Genomic DNA, 27,906 nt, shown 5'->3' with positions numbered 1-27,906 from the left:
GCTGCTTCCTCTGTGAGAAAAGGTCGAGTGTGTCTCAGGGTCAGTGTTGTTTTCTTGTGAGATCTCGTCTCACACATATGTTTTTTGTCACACCCTTTGCTCTCTGTAATTTTCCACTGGTACAGTTCAAATAATCCTGACTCAGTAATATTCAAAGGCTCCAAAGAGGTGACGAGCACTGTCACAGTGATTTCATTCAACCCTCACTTCAAATCATTATCTCTCAATGATCTCATAGCATTTGATGCTACATACAGATAACACTGTATGGGGAAATCATCAGTATGGAAAGTCAATTCTTCAAAATATTTTAAACTTTTTTGAGAGAATATCATCATGACCATTCCTTGGTTAGATGATAAAAAAAAAAAACATACAATGGGATAGTCCCAAAGTAGGGCTTCATGTGAGGACATCTGGCCTGCCAGATGTCTCTAAAGAAAAAAAAATCAAAACTTTAAAAAAAAATGATACTATGAATTGCTGTTAATGCCGTTTTATTTATTTCATAATCCGAGCAACAATGGGAAGAGTGACACCACGCAGAAAGTCAGTCAGTTAATAAGGGAACTAACCCTAACAACCACATAACAATATACAACTCAATAGGTGTTGGCTTTTGGCCCGTGGCCCGCCATTTAGTTTTAGTTTTGGTCATCCAATCGGAAAAGCCTGGACACCACTGGGATAGTGAAATAAAAATATTATTATTAATCTACTCTGAAATGATGTCAAAACTAAATTATTAAAAACACAGCTCCACTGCCATCTACTGGCTGTGTCAGTTGGAGAGACAGAATTTTGTGGAGACATGGCAACAAACTTATGCTATGATGAGAGTATATTATATATTTCTAACAGACACATGCATTTAGAAAATTCAATAAAGAGGCTGACGCTGAACTCTCTCACTTAAAAGTGCGGGTTTGGGTTTGTTAAGACTGTAAGCAACATTAAGACATGATTCCGCTTTTTTACTGCTCAACAAAGGGAACATGCAGTTTTTCATTTTGCAATCTTTTCATCAAGAGGAAGTTGAAAGTATGACTGCTGTCTATAGTGGGATACAACTGTTAGCTAGTTTGTCAAGAGTGAAGAACTTATACTCTGAGAGATAAAAAACTAAGAATAAACGATAAAAGATTGTGAATTGTGATTGTGAGATGTTAAATGTTAAAATAACTGACAACTGCAGAATTAGATGAAATACTACTGTGCTTTGTCTAATCATGTTCTCAAACTTACTTAAAAGCGTTCTAAACAATCAATAAAATAATAAATACAATTTAATTTAACAAAATAAAAAAAACGTATTAATAATAATAATATTGACACATGTCTTATATACATGTAGAATTATTTATTGTACTATTTATGAGTAACATGGAATACATCCAAGTACGTAATATATAACATATTTATAAATATATGTTCAACATAATAAAAACATGTAAAACAGGTTATTTACAGAGTTAGAAATGTATCGCACAGAAAAATGACTTCCTGTTCATCTGTGTTGTAATTTTATAAATTCATTTCAGGCAAATTTTCATTCATTTGAAAAAGTATACATAAGAATATATATAAAGAGACACGCAGCACAAACACCATACATTTTCAATATCAGGATGGTTTATTTTCACACATTTTTATTAATATGTCCATTTGGTCTTTTGACTCAGACACACACTGAGAACTGATGGTCTGATTGCTGTGTCGCTTAGACACAAAGGACACCTCTCTATTGCCTTCACCTGGAGAGGTGCTGGAGATGTGGCGGAAGAGCTTCTGGATGCCGGTGTCACGCAGGGAGCTCCTGAAGGAGTGAGCCGCAAACATGTAGAGGATGGGGTTAACAGTGCTGCTGACGAAGACCATACCTCCAGCGATGAAGACCATGGTGCTCCTGGCACTCTCCAGATTATCTGCTCCATTGGGAAAGTATTTTTCTATGGCCAGGATGATGAGTGAGAGGATGTTTCCTATGTGATGAGGCGTCCAACAAATGGCAAACACAATCACTACACTGGCGATCAGGACTGTAGACTTGCGCCTGGACTTGAAGGTCATCTGAGTAATCCGACTGCACAGGCAGCCATAGCAAACCACGAGGATGGAGAAGGGTAATATGTAGCCCACCAGTGTCTCTAACAGCACACACACCAGCTCCTGGGTCACAGAAGTGTACTCCCGATACAGACAGTGCTCTTCATCAGACTCCGTCCCTACAACCTGAGTTGGGATGACAGGTATGCTGAACAGGAACGCTGCAGTCCACAGAACCAGCAGAACTTTATTTAGAGCTTTTTTACTCTTCCAGACGGCTGAGGCATAGGGGTATCGCACGGCCACAAAGCGTTCCACACTCATCAGGGTGATGAGGAAAACGCTGCTATACATGCAGGCGTTGATCACGTACACTATGGCTTTGCAGGAGGCCTCTCCAAACACCCAAGACTGGGCCAGGGAATAGATCCATAGCGGCAAGGTGATGAGGACCAGCAGGTCAGCAGCAGCCAGGTGGAGGATGAGCAGAACAGTGTGGGAGCGCTGCTTGACATGTCTCAGGATTGTCCAGATCACAAACAAGTTCCCAGGAGCTCCTACCAGGAAAGACAGGCCCAGGATCACACAAGTCACCACTGTCCCACCATCAAACTCCTCAGGGGCCATTTCCTCTGAAGGAGACAGCTCAGTCGAGTGGTTCATGGTGCAAGTGTATGTGCTGACAGTGGTGTCTGCATGAAAAGAAAAACAAAGTGCTGCACAAGCAAATCTTCACTTCCCTTTAAGAATAGACTGCACAGGAAAGGGGTTTCCTCACAGCACTATTTGAGACACATGGAGGTGATTCATGCATCTGTCATAAGTCCATTTTTCACCTCTGGTTATGGATTGGGGTATAAAAAGAAACATGTGGTCCAAGTGGCTGAGAAAAGATTTTCAAATGACTAAAAGAAAAATCTACTGACAGAATGAAAAAGGTAAATGTGAAACAAAACCTGGCTAATCACACTGTGGATAATCATGTTTCAAACTTTGAACCTACACAGCATTTTGTGATCATTCAAATTAAGAACCACATAGAGATTGGAGTCATGTGTTCTCTTGCAATGACATCCGTGAAATGTAATAGGTGTGGTATGTGTGGTATGATATGACTCAACACATAACCCTTATCAGCACTATATTACAGGCTTTCAAAATCTTAGATCATAGGCTTTCACAATAAAGTATAGTCCCTTAATTAACTGCAGCAGACAAGTGTTATGTTTTCCTGTCATCACAGTTTCAAGTATTCAGTCTTTTTTCACACAGAGTCAGACAGCGGCTCTAACTGTGTATTTGCTGCCCTCTGGCCATTCTGCTGCTGTACTACCAGCTCCCTGAGTTTGTTAGTTTGAGTTACCATTTCCAGGAACAGCCTGACCAGTCGGGACTCCTCGAGACTCCCTCGTAAGTTCCTAGCAAAGAGGGCGTACAACACAGGATTCACTGAACTGCTGATGAAAACAAGGGCACCAGAGCTGAAGACAATACTCTCTGGCACGCATTCATGTTCTGTGCCTGCTAGGACGCAAACCAGATCGGTTATGTTGATGATATGGTAAGGCAACCAGCACAGTGTGAAGGCTATCACCACAGTGTGCACAAGAACTATGGATTTCTGTTTGGAGTTGAAACTCATTTTCCTGAGCTGGGCAGCTACTAGACAGTAACAGATACTGATAATGATAAAAGGAACTATAAAGCCTCCCAAGGTCTCCAGACATAACAAGATGATTGCTTGAGTCACAGAGCTGAATTCTTTGATAAAACACAGCTCAGATTCTTCACTTTCATCCAAAGGTTGGGTCAGTAAAGCAGGCAGTCCTAGAAGCAAAGCAAGGAACCACAAAAGTACGAGACATCTGTTCATAATGCTCTTGGTCTTCCAGCGCATCATCACAAATGGATGACAGATGGCTAAAAAGCGTTCAACACTCATGAGTGTGATCAAGAAAATGCTGCTGAACATGCACACATTGATAATGTACACCAAGGCCTTGCAGAAGGCCTTTCCAAATACCCAGGTGTGTACCAGGGAATAGATCCATAACGGCAAGGTGATGAGGACCAGCAGGTCAGCAGCAGCCAGGTGCAGGATGAGCACAACAGTGTGGGAGCGCTGCTTGACGTGTCTCAGGATAGTCCAGATCACCAGCAGGTTCCCCGGAACTCCTACCAGGAAGGACAGGCCCAGGATCACACAAGCCACTGCTTTCCCACCATCAAACTCCTCATGGCCCATTTCCGCTGAAAACGACTGCTCAGTTGAGTGGCTCGTGGTGCAAATGTATGTGCAGTCAGTGCCGTCTGCATGAAAAGAAAAACAAAGTGCGACTGAAGCAACTCTTCACTTCCCTTTAAGGATGAATTGAACAGGAACCAGCATTGCTTCAGGACTCACCGTGAGAAACAGACGAGTCCTGAATGCAAGACAGTTACTGCAAACTGAGAATACAGCTTCTGTGACCATGGTTCGGAAAGCAACTTTATTACTTATATAGCAACATTATAACAAGTCAGGAAGAATTTAAGTACATAAGTATATGGATTTCCATGCAATGATTTACTTTGCTTGGCAAACTAAAAAAGTCAAAGGTCTTTTATAGTTACTTCATCCAAGTCACTGGCTATACCTCAACGTTCCTATTTCTGCTCTCACCTTTTGTAGAGTTGATATCCAGCACATCATGTGCATTACTGCCAACTTTGGCTAAAGAGTGTGTATCTGATTTTTTGTTATTAATAGTTCTGTCTAATTTTTTTCCTACATTTGCTAGAGAAAACTTGGATTGTATCCAGCTTCCCAGGAAGAGACTGTAGCTGCTGATTAAGAGTCACTGTTCCTATTTCAGTAAGGCCAAATACAGATGCGTGTTTTTTGTTCCTGTTGAATACAGAAATTATTTTCTTCTTGTCGCATTTTGTTTTATTTGTAAGTATTAACACGATTCATACATTTGCAATATTTGAAAAGCTACGCTAGTGTCCTTATTGTCGTATTATCCTTATTCTCCCCCAGCAACCTTTGCATTTGCATTTAGAACAACGCTCCCACTCACCTTAACTTTGGACTGTCTGTCAACTAAATCTATTGCATGAACTGAAACCACTGGAATAGTTAATTATTACTTTACTATTATTTGCCCTTTCACTGTCCTGCTATGACAGTTATAGTTTCATTATATTACATCAGTGCTCCGTCTAGCTCCACATTGTAGTTTGCTTTATATCAGCTAATAATCTGCCTTTGTGATACAGAACTATAAATAATTCATTCAACACTGACCACATACTGTCTCCAGCTTTGTTTAGCAGCCTCAGTGAGCTGTTAGATGAAATCCTGCAGGCGACACACTGCACACCTCCTACTTCTCAGCGAGGTAACCAAAGTTACTTTCACTGTCGCTGTTCACATACTCAAGGTTGCTCCAGAAGTACAGGTGCATAGAGTTCCCCCGCCTGTGATACTATCCTCTAATGAATGCTGCTGAAAGTCAGTTAAATCAATGTCAAAATCAGTAACGCTCCTCTCTGCATTTTTTCCACCTGGAAAAAACAGCTGCACAGCCTTTTCAATCAAGATTTTTTTTTTTTTTACTCTTTTCTCCCCCACCCTTTTTGCTGCACAAAATCCCCTTCTCTGAAATGCATCCATCCCAGCTCAATTTTTCTTTGATTCTTCTTAGCATCCTTTGGAGGGCTTTGACATGCTCTCTCATGATTAGCTTTGTTTCTTGCAAGCTTTCCTCTGAGTCGCTCAAAAAATCTTTGACATGCAACTATTTTCCTTCCGTCTGCAGTATCCAAAAACAGCCAGTCGATCACCAAATGATGGCAGATATTCTTTTATCTGACGCTTATCACATTGGAATCAATCTAAAATGAAGAAATATTATATGAATTCTTAGGTCAAGTGCATTAAATTAAAACAATAAACAACCTGCATATACAGCACTAGATACATAAAACACAAATGGCAACAATGAACTATGAATTAGATTTATTTGGGCCACTGCAAAAAAAAAAAAAAACATTCACCACTTTTTTATCTCATAATTTTTGTTTTTACTGGCAGAAATGGGCGTCCATAGCGTCTATCTCCAGGAGATGGCAGTAATGCAACACTAAAGATGCCAGCCGCCACTGGACCTCACACAAGAAGAAGAAGCAGAAAGAGCCTCCCCTTAGCCAGCTGCCTTCTCGGTGAAATAAACATGACGATGTTGTCAACTACGATGTCCACAGTGCATCTGCACTAAAAGTACAGCACTGAATACAACAAGCGACGGTGGATTTTGTGTCTGACTAAATTTGTGACACGCTGTAAGTGACGATTTAATACCAGCTTGGTGTCTGGGGCTTACTAACGGTGGCTAGCTACGTAGCTAATATTAAGCTAACGAGTAAGCTAGTATTAGGTAACGTTAGCCAGGTAAATAGCTAACAGCGTTAGGGGCGTGAACTACTATTATTTAGCGTTAGCTCTACTGGGGTAGTAATGTTAACCAGTTTGGTCGGTGGCCAGTAGGTTTTACTTTGTTCGGATGGTTTAATCTATTTCACTTCGTCAACGAGGAAGTTAATTTGCATCTTTATCAACTGTATTGAACTAACATGAAGTTAGCCTGACTTAAGAACTGAGAGAAGGCTAGCTAACATCCGGCTAGCTAGGATTAGTCTTCTAACTTCTAGAAAACGAGCATGGAAACGATGAACTCGTGTTCCAGCTGGCGATTTCACAGTCATACATCCCGTTAACACTAATTAGTCACGATCCTGTGACAACACTTTTGTAGACGTGTATGTAACTAAGCTAATGTTTGCGCTTAACGTCAGGTTAAGTAAAGTTTGTCCAACGCTAGCTAACTCACTTCTGCCCTCACAGGTTCTTCTTGGATCGGGACAAACACCATTTTCACAAGTTGAGAAGTGGACAGCAAACACTGCAATGCCTCTGCTGTTTTTGGAGAGGTTTCCTTGGCCCAGCCTGCAGACTTACACAGCACTGAGTGTGGCTTTGCTTGCTGGCAGCATCTTCAGTGCCTACACCACTGTGACTGACCCTGGGTTTGGGGCCTTGGAGACGGATGAAGCACCAGCTGCCGCTGCAGTGGATCTTGAAAATATTAACAATGATATCAGCAACACGGAACTGGCAACCACTGTGCTGTGGTATCTTGTCACTGACAGTCTCTTTGTGTGGGTGAGTGTTAGTCAGTTCACTTGCATTGCTTGATAAGATGATGTTGTACCAAACACTAATGGTGTCTTTTATTCTCTGTACTCCTCTAGGTCTTAGTCAACACATTCTGCTGCTCTTTGATGTTGATTGCTAAAATGATTCAGTATGTGGTGTTTGGCCCGCTTAGAGTCAGTGAGAAGCAGGTGAGTCTGTGTCTATAACTGGGTTTATTATGAATGCAGCTACTTTCATCCCCTGGGTTATTAACCCCTCACTCGTCATCTAATTTGCTCTGTGTTTATTCCTCAGCACCTGAAAGATAAGTTCTGGAACTTCATCTTCTACAAGTTCATTTTCATCTTTGGCGTATTGAACGTGCAAACGGTGGAGGAAGTGGTCATGTGGTGTTTGTGGTTCTCTGCCCTGGTCTTTCTCCACCTCATGGTGCAGCTCTGCAAAGACAGATTTGAATACGTAAGTATAATAAACTATAATTTTTTTCTTTCTAGTGCCCCATGGTGTTAGGACGATAAACCGTATTTATTTAATTAATGACATGACATTGTTATTGTTGTGAATATACTCTCACAATTTTTTTTAATCCAATTCAACTGAGGATGGATAATAGCTACAACAACTAATGATATTGTTCCAGATGTTCAACCAACCAATCAGTGAAATTGTAAAGTGAGCTCTTTGGGCTCTTTTAAAAGTGTTTCCTTTCTGCCTTGAATGGGGAACACCTCTGAAGTAGATTTGTCTTGGACACTAAAGATTAATTGTTTTGTTTTTTTGCTATGCAGTCTCCAAGCTCTTTGGGCTCTTATTTGTTAGGGCAGGGAACATTCCTTACTTTAGAAATGTCACTTAGAAACAGTATACCAGTGCTCTTTTAAAGTGACTCCCACTTTACTATTCTTAACAGAGATTCAGGCATTGAAAATGGTCAGTATTGGCTTTAAGTATGTGTAGGGAGCTATACAGTTAACACAAATAACTCTAGCGCTTATTCACAAAAGTGTTCATTTGGAACAAGATTTGTCTTTTTCTTTGCTATGAGATATTCTAGGGTATAATAGAGTTTAGGGTATAATAGATCGGCCTAAATGTCCTTGTATGTACTCTGTTCCTGTTTATGCTACACAGTAAACATGATAGGACTAGACTTACATTCTTTGTGGTTGGGAGCAAATAAAAGATTCACTGGCATTTGACAACACCTGATTAATGCACTGTCAAACTTTATAAAGTGGTGTTTTTTTTAAAGGTGTGGTGAGTGTCCCCCAGAAGTCTGAGAGTAACTGTACTCTTTTCAGGCTGGGATCTATTAATAGTTCCTTCACTGGCTTGTTAGGCTACTGATACAGTTTCAGTTGCTACATTGACATGTCCCTGTATCAGATTGTGCTCTGCATGTTGAGGAAAACAAAATATCAAATTTAATCACCTCCTTGCAAGCCATGAAATTTGAAACAGGCATTTAGTTGATATGTCGCCCATAATGTAATGCTAGCTGCTAGTATTTGTTTCTGCCTCTCAGCTTTGACTTTAGATTTAGGTCTCTTTTTAAGATTAAAGTCTGCCAGTGTGTTCTCCCAGCTGTCTTCCTGTCTCCATGTTTCTGTGGGTTCTAGCCTTGTGGTGAAGCTCACACATGTAGGTTAAACTGCTGAAGATGATAGGCGTTGTTGTCAGTTTGCTGGGGAAACCCTGTAAGATTCAAGTTTTACAGAACTGATGAAACCAATTTTGTTTCTTTCAGCTCGTCTGTGTTAATGTTTGTAATGAGTTCCTAAATTGTATTTTATTCACTGTAGACAATGTTGGCTGTCATTTTAAAGCGTTAAACAATGTTTTGCCAGCACATTAGATTTGTGTGTGAGGAGTGTATTGATTTCAATGGGTTGTGTAAAATGCGGAAGGGAAAAGTTAATGTTTTTCTCTGTTACTGCATGCAGTAGAAATGCCTGTTGACTATGGTACTGAGCCCAATACTAAAACATTCTTATCAGTCTGTGTGTGAGCAGGTTTACAAAAACCTTACTGGTGGTTGAATTCCATCCTTTGTTTGAGCAATATTCCCTTGTTTCATTTAATTGCCATCAAAAGCTGTATGTTTCATGAACATCTACATATAGATTTTGTATTGTTTGACCTGTTGTAGTCTTTAAATGCCAGAATCAGATTTACTTCGCACTTCTAAATCAACCATGAATTAGAAGTCAACTTTATTTGTAAAGCCCAGTATCACATTAAACCTCTTAGTGGGTTGCGAAGGCCCACATAAGCAAAACTTACTGAGGATATGATGAAAGGGAAACATTTTGAGGGAGGCATAATCATTTATATTTCACATTTTCTTCCCTACAGCTGTCTTTCTCGCCCTCCACTCCCATGAACAGCCATGTGCGAGTGCTTTGTCTGCTGGTCTCCCTGTTGTTGGACTGCTGTGGCCTGGCTGTAGTCTGCGGCCTGCTGGGAGCTTCCCATGGCATGCACACACTCTCCTTTATGGCAGCAGAGGTGAGAACCATTTTGGTTGGTTTGGTGGAAGGATTTTGGATTTTGGTTAGGCCCAAGCTTATTCTGAAATGGTGCTGGGTTAACCAGTAATATGTTCAGATTTTGCTCATCTGTTCTGTTTTTTATTGACAAGATTCTTGGCATATAAATAAAGCAAGAATCTCGAATATCTTGAAAGCAAAAAATTATCTTTATTTACAGTGGATTAAATGTTAAAATAGTCAAATTAAGATGGAATCAACACAAACACTGCATTATTATAGCATACAACAGGAAATGCAGCTCCTCGTGTTGGAAAACCTTTTTCATTGCATGAAATTGTTTTTACACAGTAATTACATTTTGCTGCATCACTACTGTCTTTTGTAAAGCTTAACCATTCTTTCAGTGGCTGTCCTGGTCCGCCGTATTGTCTACACTGAAAACCCTTTCTTTTATGGCAGACAGTTAGACATTATAGCAGGAAAAGCATAGTTGCAGTTATTAACATTAATAATGGTTGCATTTCATTTAGGTATGCCTGTTCCAGAGCCCTAGTATTATGCATGCTGGCTCACGAGCATGGCTTACTGGAGCGATGGAATCATCCCTAATGTTTTCAACTGTGCTTTTCCTGCTATGACAAGTCAAAATGTCTGCTATAGAAAAGGGCTTATGATTAGGTTTTTTTTTTTTTTTTATCAAAGCTGTCTCTAAGGGAATACATTTTTACTTTCAGCGAGGTTTAGTTTAAAGCACATCACATTACTTCATCATTTCCTTCAGATAGTGATTGTTTTTTAAAAGTGACAACTGTAATGTCATATTTTGGATTGTTCCACATGAAAAGTAGTATACAATAATTATATTGTTTCACCTGTATGCTTTGGTTCTCAGTGTCTGCTGGTGACTGTACGCACTGGGCATGTCATCATGCGGTAAGTCCCTTTTAAAAGCCTCCTCACACACGCATGCAAGTGCACACACTGCAGCAATACATATGTCAGCCTGTGTGGATTTAGAATCAGGGGCTAATGTTAGTGACACCATTTGTTTTCCTCTGGTTCCTTTAGCACCAGTGTGAAAGGCTCCTTTGTCCCAAAGAGTGGTTAGGATTATACAAGCAGCAGAAACGACTCTAATCAGCTGAGGCACTCAAAGATGCAATATCTTTAGTCTTTAACATTAGAACTTGTAAACTGTAATGAGGTACAGTGCTGTAGGAACTGTTGGGTCTCTGTAAATCATTTTATACAGAGTACTGTCTAAACCTACTCTATTTGAAAAGTGTCTTGCGATAGCTTTCTTTGGTGCTATACAAATAAAATTGAATTGAAATTGGTTTGCTACATTAATAACTGCACTGTACTCTAACAATAAGAAATGTATTAATTTTATGCTATCCTATCTCCGTTTGTGTTTAACCTGTGTTACCACATATAGTAGATTAGGATATCAGCAGCAAGGCAAGTTTATTTATATACCACAATTCATACACATCTGCCATTCATAGTACTTTACAAATGAGCAGATAAAAGAACATTTTAACCAAGCATGTTGGCTTAAAGCTATTACACATGGGAACATATTTGGAAATTCTGGACTTACCTGATGGATTTATCAGGCTGCTCCTTCTGATGGCAATATCACCTGTGTTATTGTACTGTAATACCTTCACATGTCTGAATTGCTAATCCCCAAGCAAGTTAAGGGCCGCATCATCCACTGTACCGTCTGAATATCACCTGTGTTTCATGGTCTGAAAGAGCTGTGCATGTCCCCTCAGATACTCCATTCATCTGTGGGATCTGAACCATCCAGGGACCTGGGAGAGTAAGGGAACATACGTCTATTACACAGACTTCATCATGGAGCTGGCTATGCTCTTTCTGGACCTCATGCACCATATCCACATGCTGGTAAGACACAGAGAGAACAGGTGTTGGCCATGTGATGGTTTTTTATCTTTTTCTGTGTCCCTAATCTTTTCTGTCTGTATGTCTCTCATTAGCTTTTTGGTAACATCTGGCTGTCCATGGCAAGCTTGGTTATATTCATGCAGCTGCGGTATCTCTTCCATGAGGTTCAGCGCCGCGTCCGCCGACACAAGAACTACCTTCGTGTCATCAACAACATGGAGGCCAGGTGATTTATATGTTGTGATTTAATAGTTTGTGCCTCTTTACCTCATGGTTTTGTGGTTCTTTATTTGTTCAATTCAGTTATTTCTAATTAAAGCTTTATTTCATTAGATAATTACTTGTTTCATCATTATTTCTATGTACTTTGATTTTTATTTGTGCAGATTTGCTGTTGCTACTGCAGAGGAGCTGGCAGTTAATGATGATGATTGTGCCATCTGCTGGGATGCCATGTTGACAGCACGCAAACTACCCTGTGGCCATCTCTTCCACAAGTAAAGTATTTTATCAATCAGCAGCAGTTGCTAGTATGCATAATAGAGTCCATGCAGGGATTGTTTTACTGGTGCCACTGACTTGTGGCTCCATAGCCTAGAAAAAGTTCATCTTTACTTACACAATAAAGATGGCTGTGGGAAAAGCAAGCAACAAAATATACCAGCCTTGAATGCAGTATCTTTGGTTTACCCTAAATCTTGCACAGGTACAGATAGTTTGGGTAATAAGATGACCCTGATGCTACAGATTACCAGTTCTGAGCCTTGAACTGAATTGATTATATATAGTCATCTTTTTTTCCATTATATTTGCTCTTTGCACTACATTACCCCTGTGCCACTGTGCCAAACTTAAATTTCTCCTACGGGGGAATCAATAAAGGAACATCTTATCTTATCTTACTGAAGATGCCATATGCCATGAGAAATGCCATAATAACATTTGTGAGTTGTGTGTCTGTGATTCCAGCTCTTGTTTGCGCTCATGGCTCGAGCAGGACACCTCCTGTCCAACATGTCGAACATCCCTGAACATTAATGGGGACGGGGGCCAGGCGAGAAGCCAGCAGCAGGGCGCGGGTTTGGAAGACAACATTGGTCCAGTAGGAGCTGCTGCAGATGCTAGACCACACATCAACCAACACAATCACTTCTTCCACTTTGATGGTAAGTGTCAGACACAAATCCAAGGGGGAACCAAGGAGGCACCTTACCAGATGTAGGCTGTGTGTGACAATGAATTACAAAATCCATACGTTATCTTACAGGATCTCGCATTGCCAGCTGGCTGCCCAGTTTCTCAGTGGAAGTAATGCACACCACCAATATTTTGGGCATCGCTCAGGCCAACAACTCCCAGCTCATGGCCATGGTGAGTTTGTATTTACAATCTGATTAATTTTTGGGGGGGTTTTTTTGAAGGATGATACACATCTTGAGGCCAGATATTGCTTTTTTCCCTAGACAGTTGCTGACAGTTGACACTTGCATAAAGCCAATGCTGTCCCACTCTTCGCTCCCTGTCTTGTTGTCTATTGCCTCAGAATGTTTCTGGGGATGTGCCCAGATGTTCTTAACATCATTACTTTGTTCAGATGAAATTTGACTTACCAGTAAATGCTTGTTGACATAGTGATAAAGTCTTTATTTAACCTACATATTTAGCAGAAACTGTACAAAAGATGCCAAGTATATTTAAACAAAAAGGTTCCAAGTATTCTGAACTGTCATATACTTGTAAATCACTAATACTGTAATTTTAAGACCTGCTTGTGCCAACAAAAATCTAGTTTTATCTTCCACTTACTATGTTCTGCTCTTCTCTCTACAATGTTGTTTCTCTAACTAACTTCTCTATGTCCCTCTTTGCTTTTGATGTCCCTTCTGGTCATCAGGCCCATCAGATCCAGGAGATGTTCCCTCAGGTGCCCTCCTACCTGGTAATGCAGGACCTGCAGTTGACCCGCTCTGTGGAGGTCACCACTGACAACATCCTGGAAGGACGCATCCAGGTGCCTTTTCCAACACAGGTCAGGCAGTTTGGGGTTAAATTTTAATAGCAGCTTTTGTTATTATTTCAGTGATGCCTTTAAACCTTGTTTTGATAACACATCACTCCTAATTTCTCCCACAGGTCTTTCAGGGCTTCAGTGCCTCTGTGTTTCATGCTGATCACATTCCTTTGGTTTTCTTGAAATGCAGAAGGCAACAATCTATCACAATATTCTGCCTCTGTTCCTTCCTCAGGCCATAGAGCGTGGCCCCACACAGGGGAGCCCTGCAGCAGACGAGCAGGAAGGGCCCAGTGGAGCAGCCGAGCAGGGCCTCAGTGAGTCAGACAACATGGAGGTGAGAGGAGGTCGCTTCTCTAAGTCAGCTGAGGAGAGGCAGAAGATGTTAAAGCAAAGGAAAGAAGAGATGATCCAGCAGGCACGCAGGTTTGTACACTGTTTGGAGTTTTCTACATCGTAGGAAGTGATGCTAAGCTATGTTTTATGTTCAAAAGAAGTTCAATTAAAAAAATGTTGGTGTTCTTTTTGAAAATGAAATTTGATTATTGTTGTTTTGATTGCACTGGATTTTGCATTATAGATCAGCTGTATAAATTGTGCCTTGTAGAAATAGACTTTTCTGTGTGAACCAGGGCTGGACGCATAAAATGTTTAAAGGCCTTCTTCACTTAGCTGAAAGACCCAGTTATACACAAATAACAAGCAGAAAGATAGCATTCCTTTTGCCTTCTTTTCCCCATTATCTTGAATCTTCTGTTCCCATGATCATGTGTTGTTCATTACTACCCTGTAGGAGATATCTGAACAAGAGTCCAGAGGACGAGGATGAGGATTTGCCTGGACTGGAGGAGGACGCTATTCCAGAATTGAACTTGACTGTGCTGAGACGTAGAACCATGGCAGCAGCTGCAGAGAGACGCATGCAAAATCAAACAGATCCTGCTCCCTGATATACCGATTGGCTTCGGCAGAAGAGTCTATCACATCATCGTCCCAAGAGACACTGACAGAGTTTAACACCCCCCTCCCCGCACCCCCCATCCTCCATTTGGTGTACAGTGAATGGTCATCACCTATTCAAACAATAATTTAAAAGTGTCGCAAACATGGCGTTTGGACTGTTTTGGGCTGCTTAAATGAGGTGGGACTATTGTGAATGGCTTCTGCCTCACTGATTCCAGAGTATTTGGAGCATATTATAAATTGATGGGTGCAAGTCAAAAAATGCAAGGATGCATTGCCCTTTATTCACGTGCCACACATTGCAACCACCAGCTTGAGTGGGGAGTCAGTATCTGCTATGATTGGGACTGGCTGTCAAAAATGAGCATGCGTTGCATTCAGAAGAGTCTTTTATGAGAGGGGTTTGAAGGTGTCATTTCTAGATAAAGCTGTTTGAGTCCTTGTTTGTTTTTCCTTTTTAGCAGACTTTTTGTTTTGTTTCTCATGGTAGAAATCTACATATTCTGGATGACGAAACTCATCGGATGTATTTGTGTGTTATTCTTTTATGAGTTTCAACTGTGAATTAAGTGTAGGCAAAATAACACGTTTTTATTTCTTACCTTGGCGTAAGAGAATGTCACTTTAGTATTGTTCAGCCTTTTTGTCAAATATGAATGTTTCTATCAAAATTAATGCTGCAAACGAAGTGTTTTTGACCCATGTGGGTTCGTATTGAGTGCGTAATATCACCCATTGCAAACAGTTTTGTTATTTAACAACGGGTGGGGGTGGGCGTGTAAGTCTATGTTTTCTAATACTGTTCCCTTGAGATGCATAGGCAACAGGGGGTATTACATTTTGTACAAGTACAATGGGTGTCATCCTCTCCGTCTTTCTTAAATTAACCTCTGTTCATTAGCAGTTCTCTCTGAGTAAGAGAATATTATTTTCCACTGAGTATAATAATTGGGTCCTTGGTCATCAGTGTCAGTCCTTTTGTTTTTTTTAAGGGTATGTAGATATTAAGTCTGTGACAGCTGGACTTGCTGGATGGTCTTTTGTAGATGTTTTGTCAATCATTCAAGCAAAACGGATCATCAGAAAAAAACATGTTCAAGACTCAACAACAAATCCGGTTGCCTTCTGCGGTATTGCGGTTTATACTTCTAGATATTCTATAACCTGAATGACTGAGAACCTTTTATGAATAAATTTGTGTGGTCTTTGTTCACTCACATTGAGGAGTGCTAATTCAAAAATCATACCAGGGAGGAACATAATCATCCTCTGCCCAAAGATCTTAATTCACAAATGTACAACATGAACTGGGCCCTTGAAACATTTTGGTATTGTCAAATTTCACTAAATCTGTAGCACTAGACATATCGACGGACACAAAGATGGAGACTTGTCTGTATTATAAGTGTTTTATTTCTTGTGATTACAGTGCGAGGGCAGTTTTCGGTAAGATATGCATGAATCTAGACAAGTACTTTTGTTTCCTTCCACTTTATCCCAAAGAGCAGCCCGCAAACTTCCACTAAAAGCTGAAGTGTTGTGATCTTTATTGTGTGTTTATTTTATTGCTCAATCTCTGTTTGGGGGGTTAAGAGGAGACAATGTGGGATTTAGATTTCAATTAGCCATAATGTAAAAAAGAAACTAGACAGTTTTGTTTTCATTTTTCCATTCAGTTATTTAAAGCTCGTCATATCCATGATGTATTTTGCTATTCATGGGTTGTCTTTCATAACCATTACTTATTTAATCAGAACGAGTACTTTTTTGAACTGAGCTTTCCTGTATTTTTGTGCCTAAATCGAGAATGGTTCAATTATGGATAATTTCTGTAAATCTAGTTTTTGTAAAATATGTTAATACAAAAGACTAAATAAACAGAGCTTCTATGGCTTTTTAACAAAATATAATAATCTTTTTTCTTGATACAAACCCACAGAAGTACAACAATGACAGTGAACCCTGCCAAATATGTAGTGGCCAGTTTCCAAGACACCGGACCTTTGAGTTTATTAGTCCAATAAATGTGTTGTTGGAGTCCAATATACAATATAAAATATACAATATAATAAGAAATAGTTTCTGTTTAAACCAGGCTGGGATGTGTGTAGTTCTATTGACGTCATTGGGCTGCGCCCCTTACCTCCGGCGTCTCTGCCACGTCATACAGAAGGGCTTATGCCAGGCGAGCAGGAAACACCCACACTGTTGAGCTCAATGATGGAGCCCAACCTCACACATAACTAGTACAACTTCCCGGTCGTTGTAGTACGTTACCCCCGTCTGGGAATTCAACCGGACCGTCTCTTCTCGTCCGCTTCACTGGTAGGTAACGTTAGCAGCTAGCTACATTAGCTGCTTAGCACGGCAGGCGACGCTTAAAGAGGTAATGTTGACGCTTTGACGCCAGCAGGGCTGATAGTAGCTGTGTGACAGGCAACACGAGAAAAGTAATGGAGCTATATGACAGTATGGCTGGTTACCTACACATGACAATAAGTATCGTTATGTTAGGTGACTGACTTGAATGACGTCTGAATGTAGCTGTGCTCATTGGGTTCAAACTCCCTGTGTTAGAGCCGCCACCTGCAGCACTAAGGTACTGTTGTTCACTGCTGAATGGGTCGTTCTCATGTTACATATCCTGGACTACATCCTGGGTGAATGCTAAAGACTGGTATCACCTCATTGTGTAATATATGTAAGAGGATGTCCGTTATAATTAATATATAGGTGTGCTCATTTATATGTCAACTGGCTTGTCAACCACTGAATCATGACAGTAAAGTAATGTCAACTGTGTACCAAGTGAAACTTTATTTGCCAGGTCAAAGTTCTGTATGACTTAGAGCAAACATATTTCCAATCCAGGCAGTATGATAGTATGACTGTTCACTCACTGTGCTGACACAGTATCTGAGACGGACTAGAAAAAGCTTCTCTATTTAGTGTCACAATTTCAGTTTTGCATACAGGCATTTATGGGTGTGTAAGTATCTGTGGGCTTACCTCTGCGTGTGTGTGTGTGTGTGTGTGTGTGTGTGTCTGTTTCCAAAGGAGAGATTGAGGAATGCTGCTGGACGAGACTCCGCTTTTTGAGCCCTCTCTGCTTCAGGATCTTGACTGGAGTAGCAACATGGTCTCCTTCTGTCCCTCCATCTCCCCGTCCAACCCAGGAGAAGGCCTGGTGCTCAGGCCGCTCTGTACGGCAGACTTCAACAGGGGTGAGTCAGAGACTGGTTGCATAATTTGTTCCAGACCAGTACCAGAGAATATGAATGTGGTGACCACTTTGTTATAGATAATGTGTTGTTTGGTAATGTAATAGAAATGTAAAAGTTAAGAAAAAGAAATCCCAAAGACATTTTCACCTACTGTTGTTTTGTTTCTGTATTTCAGGATTCTTTAAGGTTTTATCTCAACTCACACAGACAGGCGATGTCACACCAGAGCAGTTCACGAGTAAGTCATGCTCAGCATAATGCTTCTTTTATATGAGACAAAAGTGGGATTGTGATTATTTTGTTCAGAACATTTACCGTTAACTCGGTTTTTCCAAGTTTTGGAATTTGGCTTTCATGCTAAAACTTGTCTTTATATACATCAGATCAGATCACATCACACATTTGAGAAAAGAAACTATCCCCATCCTAGAAAACAAACTTTAAATACAATGTAATAAAATATTAATGATGAATAAACACGTATGTTGTCTGTTGGCTTCCAGAAAAATTTGAGCATATGAAGAGGACAGGGGACTACTACGTCGTTGTGGTGGAGGACACAAATCTGGAACAGATTGTTGCCACGGCTACATTGATCACAGAACACAAATTCATCCACTCCTGTGCCAAGGTAAATTACATCGTGGCAAACAATTTGTGCGTATTTACCAATGGATACATCTGTAATTTCTCTCCATACTCCCCCCCCAAGACCAATCCCATAAAACAAGTTACTTATTAATGTAGTGGTTATTAGAGGAGTTGTAATTATTAACATAGTTCACCACCATAAACCCCCCAAAAAGTTAAATTTTGATGTCCTTAAAAACTATGCATAGTAAAAAAGAAGTAGTTTTGATATTAGAGAGACAAAATAAAGACCCTCTCTATTCTGTTTTGTTGCAGAGAGGCCGGGTGGAGGAGGTGGTAGTCAGTGACGTGTGCAGAGGGAAGCAGCTGGGCAAACTGTGAGTAGACCTGTGTGAGCATGACACAAAGACATTTTGTTTTTGGTTGTTTTTAATATTTAAATATTTGTCCCACAAATCCCAGCACACACAAAATGATTGATATAGGACGCTTAATTAGGAAATATCTTGTGATTTGTGCTGCTTTATTATATATTTTAAACTCTCTCTCTTGTCCCTTTTTATAGGTTAGTTTCAACTCTTACTCTTCTCAGTAAAAAAATGAATTGCTACAAAATCACACTGGAATGTGCACCCAAAAACGTGGCTTTCTACCAAAAGTTTGGCTACACCGCCTCAGATGAGACTTACATGCAGTGTCGATTCTCCGACTGAAGACCACAGCAGCTTTAAACCTCCGTTTTAGGGGCATGGACCACACCTTTATACACCCACTGACATCAAAACTTAACATTGTAACAAAGTGTCTTAATAATTGGAAAAACTTGCCTAAGAATGAGTATGTGGTTGTGACAGTCGAGTCACTTCACAACGCTCATCTTGATTTTGGCGCACTCGAGTAAACATAAGTGTATGTTGAAGCCCTCTGCTCAGTCCAAAATCATCCTCCGCCCCTTTGGTAACCACGGCTACCTCACCAGGGTGGAGTCCTGTCGTCGTCATCCACCACCACCATCTGAAGAATGTCACTTACTGTAAATGTAATGTCTTATCGTGTTACATTGTTAACAGCTGATTTGCGGTGTACTCCCAGAGAAAATACTAATTATATATGGAACTATCATGCAACTGCTAGTAAATACAATTGCTTTGGAAATCAAGGTGGCACAAAATTAAGTTATATATCTGAAGCAACTAAATGTTGGTTAAATAATTTATGACCGGCAACAGCTGCTTGTTTAGTTAAGTTAGATTAGAAACGTTCTTCTCTAAGAGACTTTTACTTGGGTGTAATTTTTCTAACTCGTCCTCATAAAAAAAAAAGTGCTCTCCATCTCAGCAGGCTTTACTTTTCGGTGACATTAATGTTGCTGGATAACTATAATGAAGGTTCAAATACTTCCAAGACATGAAGCATTACTATCAAGTCAAGACTGTTATAATGCATAATATTTATAGCGAACAAAAAGGTCTGTATTTTGTGAGACAGGGGTGAGGCGCGTTCTTAAGGTTTTTGTATTGGGTGATGAATTTGACGACTGTGTTGAGGATCGAAGCATTTTGTGATGGGGAATGGATAAAAATGACTTTTGTAAATGAACTATTTAAGTTTTGTAATAACGCTGTTAATCTGGAGAACAGGGGAACATATTTAATGTAATTTATTTCCAAATATGTAATAGTCATATAAAATATTCTATGGTCTACTGTGTTTCCTTGCATATATTTCTAGTTGTAAAAGAAATCATTTAACTTTAAACTACAAAACTGATTCATATTTTAACTTGAAAATATATATATTTGTAGAAGCTTTGTCGTACAAATAGGAAGCTATGGGATGGGCATATCTGCTAGTCATAGTTGTAACAAAATATTTTCCACAGTTGAAATAGATCATTTTAGCATGTAGATAAGCACAAAAAACTTAAAATCCTTCATGTGGAGTGATGATGAACCTCGGGTGTGGCATTCCAGCCTTGCAGGTGAGGTTTAAGGACACAAGGACAGAGAGCAGGCGTCTCTCATACATAGGATTTTGGAAAACCCAGCTAAATTGACCATATTTTCACATTAATTATAATGTTAATTTCCATAGTCATATAGTCAGTGTTGTCATTGCAAATTTGTTTCAAAATGAATTCTTAAAGAATTCACCCTGTAAAATGGTCTATAAATAATAAGATTAAATTATATTTATAAACCAAATACTGGAAAGAAGAACTGAAAGTTGTGAAGCACAGCATTGCATTATGATACACAAACACAGCTCAACAGGACTGAGTCAGACTTCTTTTTTATTAAGCAGTGAGTTGTTATTTTTTCCATTCCTTACTATCCCACATTAAGCCTGATATTAGTCCATAATCCTATTACTCCCAAAATAAAGGCATTAGCTATTCCTCTTCTCATGTCCTCCACTGGGCGAAGTCCTGGCTACTTTCCCTTTTGCCGGGTGCCCCATTCTGGTCGTCTACACAAATTCAAGTATCGAAAGTGCATTATTGCAATACTGTCCCGCTGCAAATGCAAAATGCTTTAAATACTATAAAACTGCAAAAAATCTCCCATCAGTGCATACAGCTCAAGGAAAAAAAAAAAAAAAAGGGGAAAAAAAAGTTATCAAATTTGCCCCATCTCCGTCAGTACTCCATGTCTCAGACATGAGTGATCCCACTCCCACCCTTGTCCCTTCCCCTTAGAAAAAGTTCAAATATTTACATTTTTAATCCCATTAAAAATGTAAAAAAAATGGGGAAAAAAGAAAAAAAGTGTGCACTGCGCCAAACGGCTAAATATCAGCAAAGCTCATCCGTTCTGTGCAGCTGTGACCTGCATTGCTCCAAAGTCCTCGTCCTCCTCCAGGCTGCGTTTACGGCTTCCTGTTAAATGAAGTGTGGACACAAAAAGAATAATAGCCGACAGTTTAATAAGCGTTAAAGTCTAAGTATGCTTGTGATATTACAATATGAAATTTTTGTATGTAATCATTTGAAAAGTCAGCACTGTTTGGTGTCAACAATTGTGATGTCAGATTTGATTAGGTCAGCGCTATAGAGTATTAAATCATCACTAAATCTTTCTTACCCTCATAAACCCTACGTGTAGCATAAACTACACGTTAGGTTAAAAAAATGTGGAATGTGCCCAAACAACATGACACCAGAACTATTTTGAATGCTTTTTTTAAAATTATCGTGTGGCTGAGAATCGCAATCGCTCTGTATTTCATTTTTCTACTTTTATTCCCACTCAACCACAGCTTCAGCTAAACCTTTCTCCCGTGCTGGTCCGGGGACAAAAAGAAAGTGAGGGAACAGGTGTGACTAAGCAGGACTGGGTACATTATGTACAAACCTGGCATCCCAGCTTGTAAGGAGAAAGACCTGCCCAACTGCATCGGTGACATCATTTTAATGGTCAATTTGGCTAGGTAGATCGCTTCATATTCCTAGGAAACAAATAAACATTCATTATTCCAGCTATTAAGAGTTTCTTTTTAGAATGAGTAATGTCCAGACAGTATTTTCATCACTGAACCGCGCTGTCGTCACAGACAAAAACAAAAGAATATCTCTGTTATTATAGTCGCACACTGATAGCGTGTAGAGCGACAGACAGGGGAGAGGGAGGGGATGACATGTAGCAAAGGGCCTGGGCGTGACTGGAACCTGGGGCTCTACCAGGTGAGGTACTGCAGTGCCTCAATGGATTATTTATATAACATCTAATAAACAATGTGCTCAAACACATGCTTGCAAGATGTCTGAATAAAACGTGGGTTACTAAATGTGGCCATTGAAGGCTGGGTAAGAGAAGACTGCAGAGAAGCATATGCATAATGGAGATAGGAAAATAATTTCTGCCGAGTCACACCAGCAGGAGATCACTCAGAATGAAAACACATATTGTAAGATAACATGTCATCTGAATGAGTCTGTTTAGGGACAAACATGCAGTGCAAGCATGCATATAGTCTGCAGCAATACTGTTCATATATCCCATGTTTCACACTGCCTTCCTTGGGGAAAGAAAGGTTCAGAGCTCTAGATGCTGAATCATTTTGCTGCAGTCATTATTAATACAGACACACCCAAGCCTTTTACAGTCAACGAGCTAGTGGCAGTGTATTTTTATATTTCATTGACTATCAAACTAGTAGTGCGTAGTAAAATTAGTTCTTCACGTTCACTTATCGACTGGACCGTCTTATTGATTAATCAGGATGTTTGGACGTGAAGACTTACCTGTAACTGATGCACAAAGCCCACGTTGGGGTTGATGCAGAACCTCCTCTCCTGGACGTGGCTGAATGCATCCCTATAGAATGAGCAGTAGGATATTCATTATGCTGTAGCAAAGTAAATAAATTGTGCTTCTATTTGTTGCACCGTTTTATATTCGAACAAATTATGCTGCAGTGTGTTTCTTTATTAAGCCTGCACTTTTTCATTCAGTTCTTTTATGTAGTTTTCAATATTTATGCCTGAAGTAGACACAAATGAAACAAGAGATTCATATGGGGCATGGTGTACCACCCAGAATGTGCATCTAAATGCATTCATTCTTGGAAAAATCACAGACTTATTAAAAAGAGGTTAGACTTCAACTAGGGTAAAACAGAATTTCATGTGAGGAAAAAAACAAAACTCACCTGTACTTCATCCCAAATGTTTCCATAAGGTATGCAATCACTAAGGCAGCACTGAAGAACAAATAAAGGAAAGTTTTAAACACACACAGTTGAAATCTGGGTTCTGCGGCACTAGTCTCAGAATGTACTGAAGGAAATTATTAAATAAACAAAGTCTCACCTTCTTGATATCCCTGCATTACCATGAACCAGTACCTTTCCTGAAAGAACAAGACAAAAGATGGTCGATAAAAGACTTTTTTCTACCTGACATCAGAGTATTAACATTAGAAATAGCTTGCATCCTTACCTCCTGTTGCTAAGCAGCTATCAATAAATTCTTTAGTCTGTTGGGGGGAGGGGGAGAGAAGAGAAATATAGTGCATCAAACACAATGTAAACACCATTCCTTTTGATTAATGAAAAGCTTGCCAGAAAAAAAAAAACAGTAAAAAGCACAGTTTGTAACTCACTTTAGGGAAAAATCGTATTATATTTTCCACTGGATTGTCAGCAATATCTAACACAAGGTATCTGCAAAGACACAACATTTAGTTCATGGGTTGGCAAGAAAGCACTTGAACAAACAATGCTTACTTTTAAGTTTAATTCAGTTAGCAGTTCACATCAGCTATTGAGGTTTGAAGATCTTGTGAGTTCTTACTTACCTAAATGTATGAAGGAAATTAGGTTTGATAAAATTGGCTTCAATGTCTTGGCGGACACACACAATATGCGTTATGCCCTGTCTCTCGAGAATTGGCAGCTAGACACAGAGAAAGAGGAGAAGTAACAGGAGCTATGAAAAAATAGGCAAATAAAGTCTCCAAGAACCAAGAGTTAACTCTATAAAGATTACCTTGCTTTTCATTGCAGCAGAGTAGGGACCTAAAAACAGCCCCGGTAATATCTCCTAAAAATAAAGATAGAGCAGGACATCACTAACAACAAACTTGATGTTCAAAATAATGAATACACATTAATTCCTGAAATGAGACACTAAGCCTCTTGATATCTTTACTTGTATATGTACATATTCTGCAGTATAATAGCAGCCAATAGTAGGATCTGTTCAACTTCCACAACCAAGATGAACCTGTGTAAGTTCTCACATCCAGTGTTCATATTTTCTAAAGACAATTTGTTCGAGTAATTAGTAACAGTAGTAGTAATGTGAGCCTCTAAATATCAGGTTCTCTAACTTGTAAATGACTGTAGTGGCAGAATTAGGGCTGGGAACTTCATATGTTAGTAGGAATAATGTATTTCATAATATAGAGAATGAATTCAACTCATATGTAAAGTAATCCCATTGGTGTTCAATGCTCCACTGCTATGCTTTAAAGCAAACAGAACTCTTTAACACCACCTTTATTGATTCATTTAGTTAATAATAACTTTAAAGAACAGACTTATGTAATGAAATAACATAATATGATCAGATCACAGCAGATGGTAGGTGAATATTGAAATATGGCCTTCTGCAAACACACAACTCGTATTTGTAAACAAACACATTCGTCTAGAATTGAATTACATGATTATTGGTGGAGATTATGATATCCAATACACTTTAACCAGCATGCATATAGAAACTGCTCTTTAATGTGGGGCTCAGTGCACAGTGAACCACAGCCAAGTACAGAAACAGGAATAAAGACATCCTGCTGTCAACATTATGCTTCCCACTACAGACTCATTTCACATACCTGCATTTCTCGCCTCATTGGATAAGCCCAGTCCTGTAAAAAGGGGGATTTAAAAGCAAGGTTAAAAAGCTGTAGGGCGTTGCTTTGTTGATGTGACAGCCACTGGACGTATTTCAGTTACCAGACAGGGTGAGGAATGAGTTTACTTGGCGTGCACATACGTGGCTAATGTTTGGAGACTTGGCTACTCAGTGCTGGCTGAGTGAACGCTAGTTAACCACGGAGAGGTTTCGACTCAGACGTATTAAAAAGGGAGACAACAGACATTTTTACATATCCGCATTAATGTCTTACGCCCCTAAACCCAAACAGCTCCTCGCTGAGCGCATATTTCAGCTGCCAGACAATAAGGCTGTAGAGTGGAGGTTAGCTCAGATTAGCCAGTCAGACACAGTTATATATCGGCTAGCTGCTGTGCACTCACCAGAAGGTCCTCCTTGGTCGCGGGCAGAGACGGGAACTGAAGTTTGTTGTCGTCGTCCATCCTGCTGTCTGTTCGGGCACCGCCGACCCGGGTCTGCGCGCGGTATCGATGTTTCTCGCGGCGGGGTTAGCTGGACAATCGATGCAATTTGTTGTGAGGCTCCACATGCATGTCCGCCATGCTGTCCCCTGACAGATGTGTCACGTGACCGCGCGGCAGATGGCAAACAGACTCGTGGATAAGATATAAAGAGAGCAACGGCGACATCTGGCGGTCGATTGACGAAGCGCACAGTACAGAAGGAGAGTGGTGGAGTATATATATATATATATACATACATACATACATACATACATACATACATACATAATAGTATGGAAGGTTTTTAATGCACACTTAACATCTAAAAAAGAAATACAAAATACATTATTATAGGCATTTACTGTGTCATATTGAGATCAGAATCAGAAATACTTGTTTGTTACAGCTGCTCAAACAATGTTAAAGAATATAAATACTAATTATATTACAATATGTAACACAATATAGAAATAGAAAATGTATATATCGGTATACATATAAGTTAAGTGAATAAAAGATAATAAGAGTATGTACCTTATAATAATACAATATATACAATATATAACAATACACAGATAGAAGTAAATGTATGTGATTGACAGAAATTAAATGAATAGTAGTGAGTTTTAAAGATTGCAGTATTACAGAAGTTACATATATGGGGTTTAATAATACATATTCAACTAGTTAAAAGTGTAATCTAATTGTGACCTATGCATTTCACACATTACATGATTTGGTCATGGACCTGTTGACCTGTCGATCTCACAGCTCTATTCTTTCTGCATGTAAAGATAAAATGTTTGTTTGGGGCAAAACCAACATTAAAATCTAGTATTTCCACAGATTGCAATGCTCCATCCTGACTTCTTCATTGCTGGGACCTACACTAGGTCTGTGGAAATAATTAGGTAAATTAAATTCTCCCTGTGCCAACACTTTATTTTGGTTAATTTTCATCCAGAATGTTCAATGTGTAAATAAAGTTATTTTCTAATTATCTAATATTAACTTTGTGAAAACCTTTTTGTAAAAAACAACAAATATGAACTGAAAATAGATATAGGCCTATATAAATTACACATTCTTTCAAAAATGAAATTAATTGCCAGACTATACCTTATGCAATGATAACCCCTGCTGGTGAAATATGGGACATTTAGAACAATACCAATCCCTTTGAAATCACTAATGGAGGATGAGAGTTAACAAAATTTAAATGATCAGGATCTGACTGACCTGTATTTTTCAACCTGTTTTGCCATGCTAACACTGTTTGCAGCCTCAGCTGTTACTTATCGATCACATCAGTATATGACTCTGACTTTATACAACTAACCTACAATAACAGCAAAGAAGTCAGTTTTGCATTAATTTGTTTCTAAAACAAAACCAGAAATGTATAGATACAGCTGCCAAGCAATACCATAATTTATTCTGTTGTTTCTGGTTCAAATCAGGACTTAAATAATTATCATTCTTTTGGCTAAATATAAGACTAAAATAATTCTCATTATCATTATTATGTTTATTTTTGTAAACTGTGCATCAGTACACAATATTTAAATTACTAATTGAAAAAATGTAATATGCATTTTTTGAACAATACATTTTTAAGTGAACTTGTGAATTTGTAAGACAAGTATTCAGTCATTTCAGTATCATTTAATGCTCACAGAATGCAGCATTTTAAGACGTTGCCCTATGTCCACGTGTGTGCCAGCTGGATGTGCAGGTATGTTCATGTCAGTGCTCAGCTCTGCTCGAGGAACTGCTTGGAAGTGTCTCACTAAACACCATTTTTGTGTGTAGTCAGAGCTGGTAAATTCACATCAGAGATGACCACATAGCCTGATATCATCTAAATGCAGATTACATTCATTATCAGCCCACATACTTTCACTAAACTCTGTCATCTTTTTCTTTTTCTTATCATTATTTCTCTGCTTCCTCAAATCTCTGTCCAGCCCTCCAATCTTTTTTTCCCCCTGCCCTCAGCCTTCTCCACCATCCATCACTGCTTTATAATCACTTCAACAATGACTGATAATAAGAGAAGAAAAATCCCTGATCTAAAACAGAGAGCATGAATAATTTGTAGATGCTTGTTTGGTCTCTCAGACGTGTCATCTGTTTGTTGTTGTGTGACAGTGTAGCATTTGTGAGTTTTGTTTACCGTCTGGCCCGTGGGAGGGGACGGCACTTTTTTCACAGATCAGAGGCAGATGTAATCTCACAGCAGAACTGCTCCAGTCGGCAGAGGCTCGTATGTGTATTTTCCTATGAGTGCATATGTGCGTGTGTGTGTGTGAGTAACATCTCTTTGCAGCACTACTGGTCAGCATGCAAGGTGTCACTCAAAGTCATTTCTTATCAGTGGCAGGGGCAGATACATCCCCTACTGCTACTCTTCCTCAGTCATACACACCTTGAAAACCCTGAAGAATGTCAATTACATGCACTTCAGTTTGAAACACTTTTACATGCCTGTGCATATCTCTTTATCAGTGTGCTTATAAAACATCATAGCATTGGTGTCTCCCTGTGAAATGGTTTCCCTGTAGTGCCGACATCCTGGTGACATCTGCTCTTTGATATTCTGTTGTTCCAGGCCAAATCAGA

At 39.5% G+C, this 27,906-nt stretch overlaps 5 protein-coding genes across 6 annotated transcripts; 2 read left to right on the top strand and 3 right to left on the bottom strand.

Moving 5' to 3' along the window:
* Positions 1 to 1,340: 1,340 nt before the first annotated feature.
* si:dkey-148a17.6 (uncharacterized protein LOC108190685 homolog) lies at positions 1,341 to 2,852 on the bottom strand. Its single transcript, XM_051380335.1, has one exon. It carries the CDS (start codon positions 2,707 to 2,709, stop codon positions 1,624 to 1,626), a length of 1,086 nt encoding a protein of 361 aa, XP_051236295.1. The 5' UTR covers positions 2,710 to 2,852; the 3' UTR covers positions 1,341 to 1,623.
* A 194-nt stretch (positions 2,853 to 3,046) lies between these two features.
* Positions 3,047 to 5,521, bottom strand: LOC127352159 (leukotriene B4 receptor 1-like). 2 transcript variants are annotated; one of them, XM_051380337.1, is made up of 2 exons: positions 5,336 to 5,521; positions 3,047 to 4,356 (listed from the first exon to the last, which is right to left on the bottom strand). In XM_051380337.1, the coding sequence occupies exon 2, from the start codon at positions 4,289 to 4,291 to the stop codon at positions 3,311 to 3,313; it is 981 nt and encodes a 326-aa protein (XP_051236297.1). In that variant the 5' UTR covers positions 4,292 to 4,356; positions 5,336 to 5,521; the 3' UTR covers positions 3,047 to 3,310. The 2 variants fall into 2 exon arrangements, with proteins under 2 accessions (XP_051236297.1, XP_051236296.1); XM_051380336.1 differs by lacking the exon at positions 5,336 to 5,521 and adding an exon at positions 4,451 to 4,562.
* Positions 5,522 to 6,189: 668 nt separating this feature from the next.
* LOC127352157 (E3 ubiquitin-protein ligase AMFR) lies at positions 6,190 to 16,175 on the top strand. Its single transcript, XM_051380334.1, has 14 exons — positions 6,190 to 6,372; positions 6,935 to 7,252; positions 7,342 to 7,434; positions 7,541 to 7,705; positions 9,602 to 9,754; positions 10,631 to 10,671; positions 11,520 to 11,652; positions 11,745 to 11,878; positions 12,039 to 12,149; positions 12,622 to 12,818; positions 12,920 to 13,023; positions 13,547 to 13,681; positions 13,899 to 14,089; positions 14,457 to 16,175. Exons 2-14 carry the CDS (start codon positions 6,998 to 7,000, stop codon positions 14,611 to 14,613), a joined length of 1,869 nt encoding a protein of 622 aa, XP_051236294.1. The 5' UTR covers positions 6,190 to 6,372; positions 6,935 to 6,997; the 3' UTR covers positions 14,614 to 16,175.
* Positions 16,176 to 16,785: 610 nt separating this feature from the next.
* On the top strand, positions 16,786 to 20,144 carry gnpnat1 (glucosamine-phosphate N-acetyltransferase 1). Its single transcript, XM_051380339.1, has 6 exons — positions 16,786 to 16,951; positions 17,684 to 17,850; positions 18,026 to 18,088; positions 18,354 to 18,481; positions 18,757 to 18,818; positions 19,007 to 20,144. The coding sequence occupies exons 2-6, from the start codon at positions 17,697 to 17,699 to the stop codon at positions 19,152 to 19,154; spliced, it is 555 nt and encodes a 184-aa protein (XP_051236299.1). The 5' UTR covers positions 16,786 to 16,951; positions 17,684 to 17,696; the 3' UTR covers positions 19,155 to 20,144.
* A 573-nt stretch (positions 20,145 to 20,717) lies between these two features.
* On the bottom strand, positions 20,718 to 25,411 carry styx (serine/threonine/tyrosine interacting protein). The gene is made up of 11 exons (XM_051380338.1): positions 25,204 to 25,411; positions 24,780 to 24,812; positions 23,930 to 23,983; positions 23,739 to 23,836; positions 23,544 to 23,604; positions 23,381 to 23,417; positions 23,252 to 23,291; positions 23,092 to 23,142; positions 22,685 to 22,757; positions 21,795 to 21,888; positions 20,718 to 21,319 (listed from the first exon to the last, which is right to left on the bottom strand). The coding sequence occupies exons 1-11, from the start codon at positions 25,261 to 25,263 to the stop codon at positions 21,246 to 21,248; spliced, it is 675 nt and encodes a 224-aa protein (XP_051236298.1). The 5' UTR covers positions 25,264 to 25,411; the 3' UTR covers positions 20,718 to 21,245.
* Between the last annotated feature and the right edge of the window lie 2,495 nt (positions 25,412 to 27,906).

The sequence above is a fragment of the Dicentrarchus labrax genome, unplaced genomic scaffold (genome assembly GCF_905237075.1).
Source record: "Dicentrarchus labrax unplaced genomic scaffold, dlabrax2021, whole genome shotgun sequence".
Taxonomy (NCBI): domain Eukaryota; kingdom Metazoa; phylum Chordata; class Actinopteri; family Moronidae; genus Dicentrarchus; species Dicentrarchus labrax.
The sequence above is the reverse complement of the archived record's forward strand: the minus strand, read 5'-3'. Positions and strand labels throughout refer to the sequence as shown.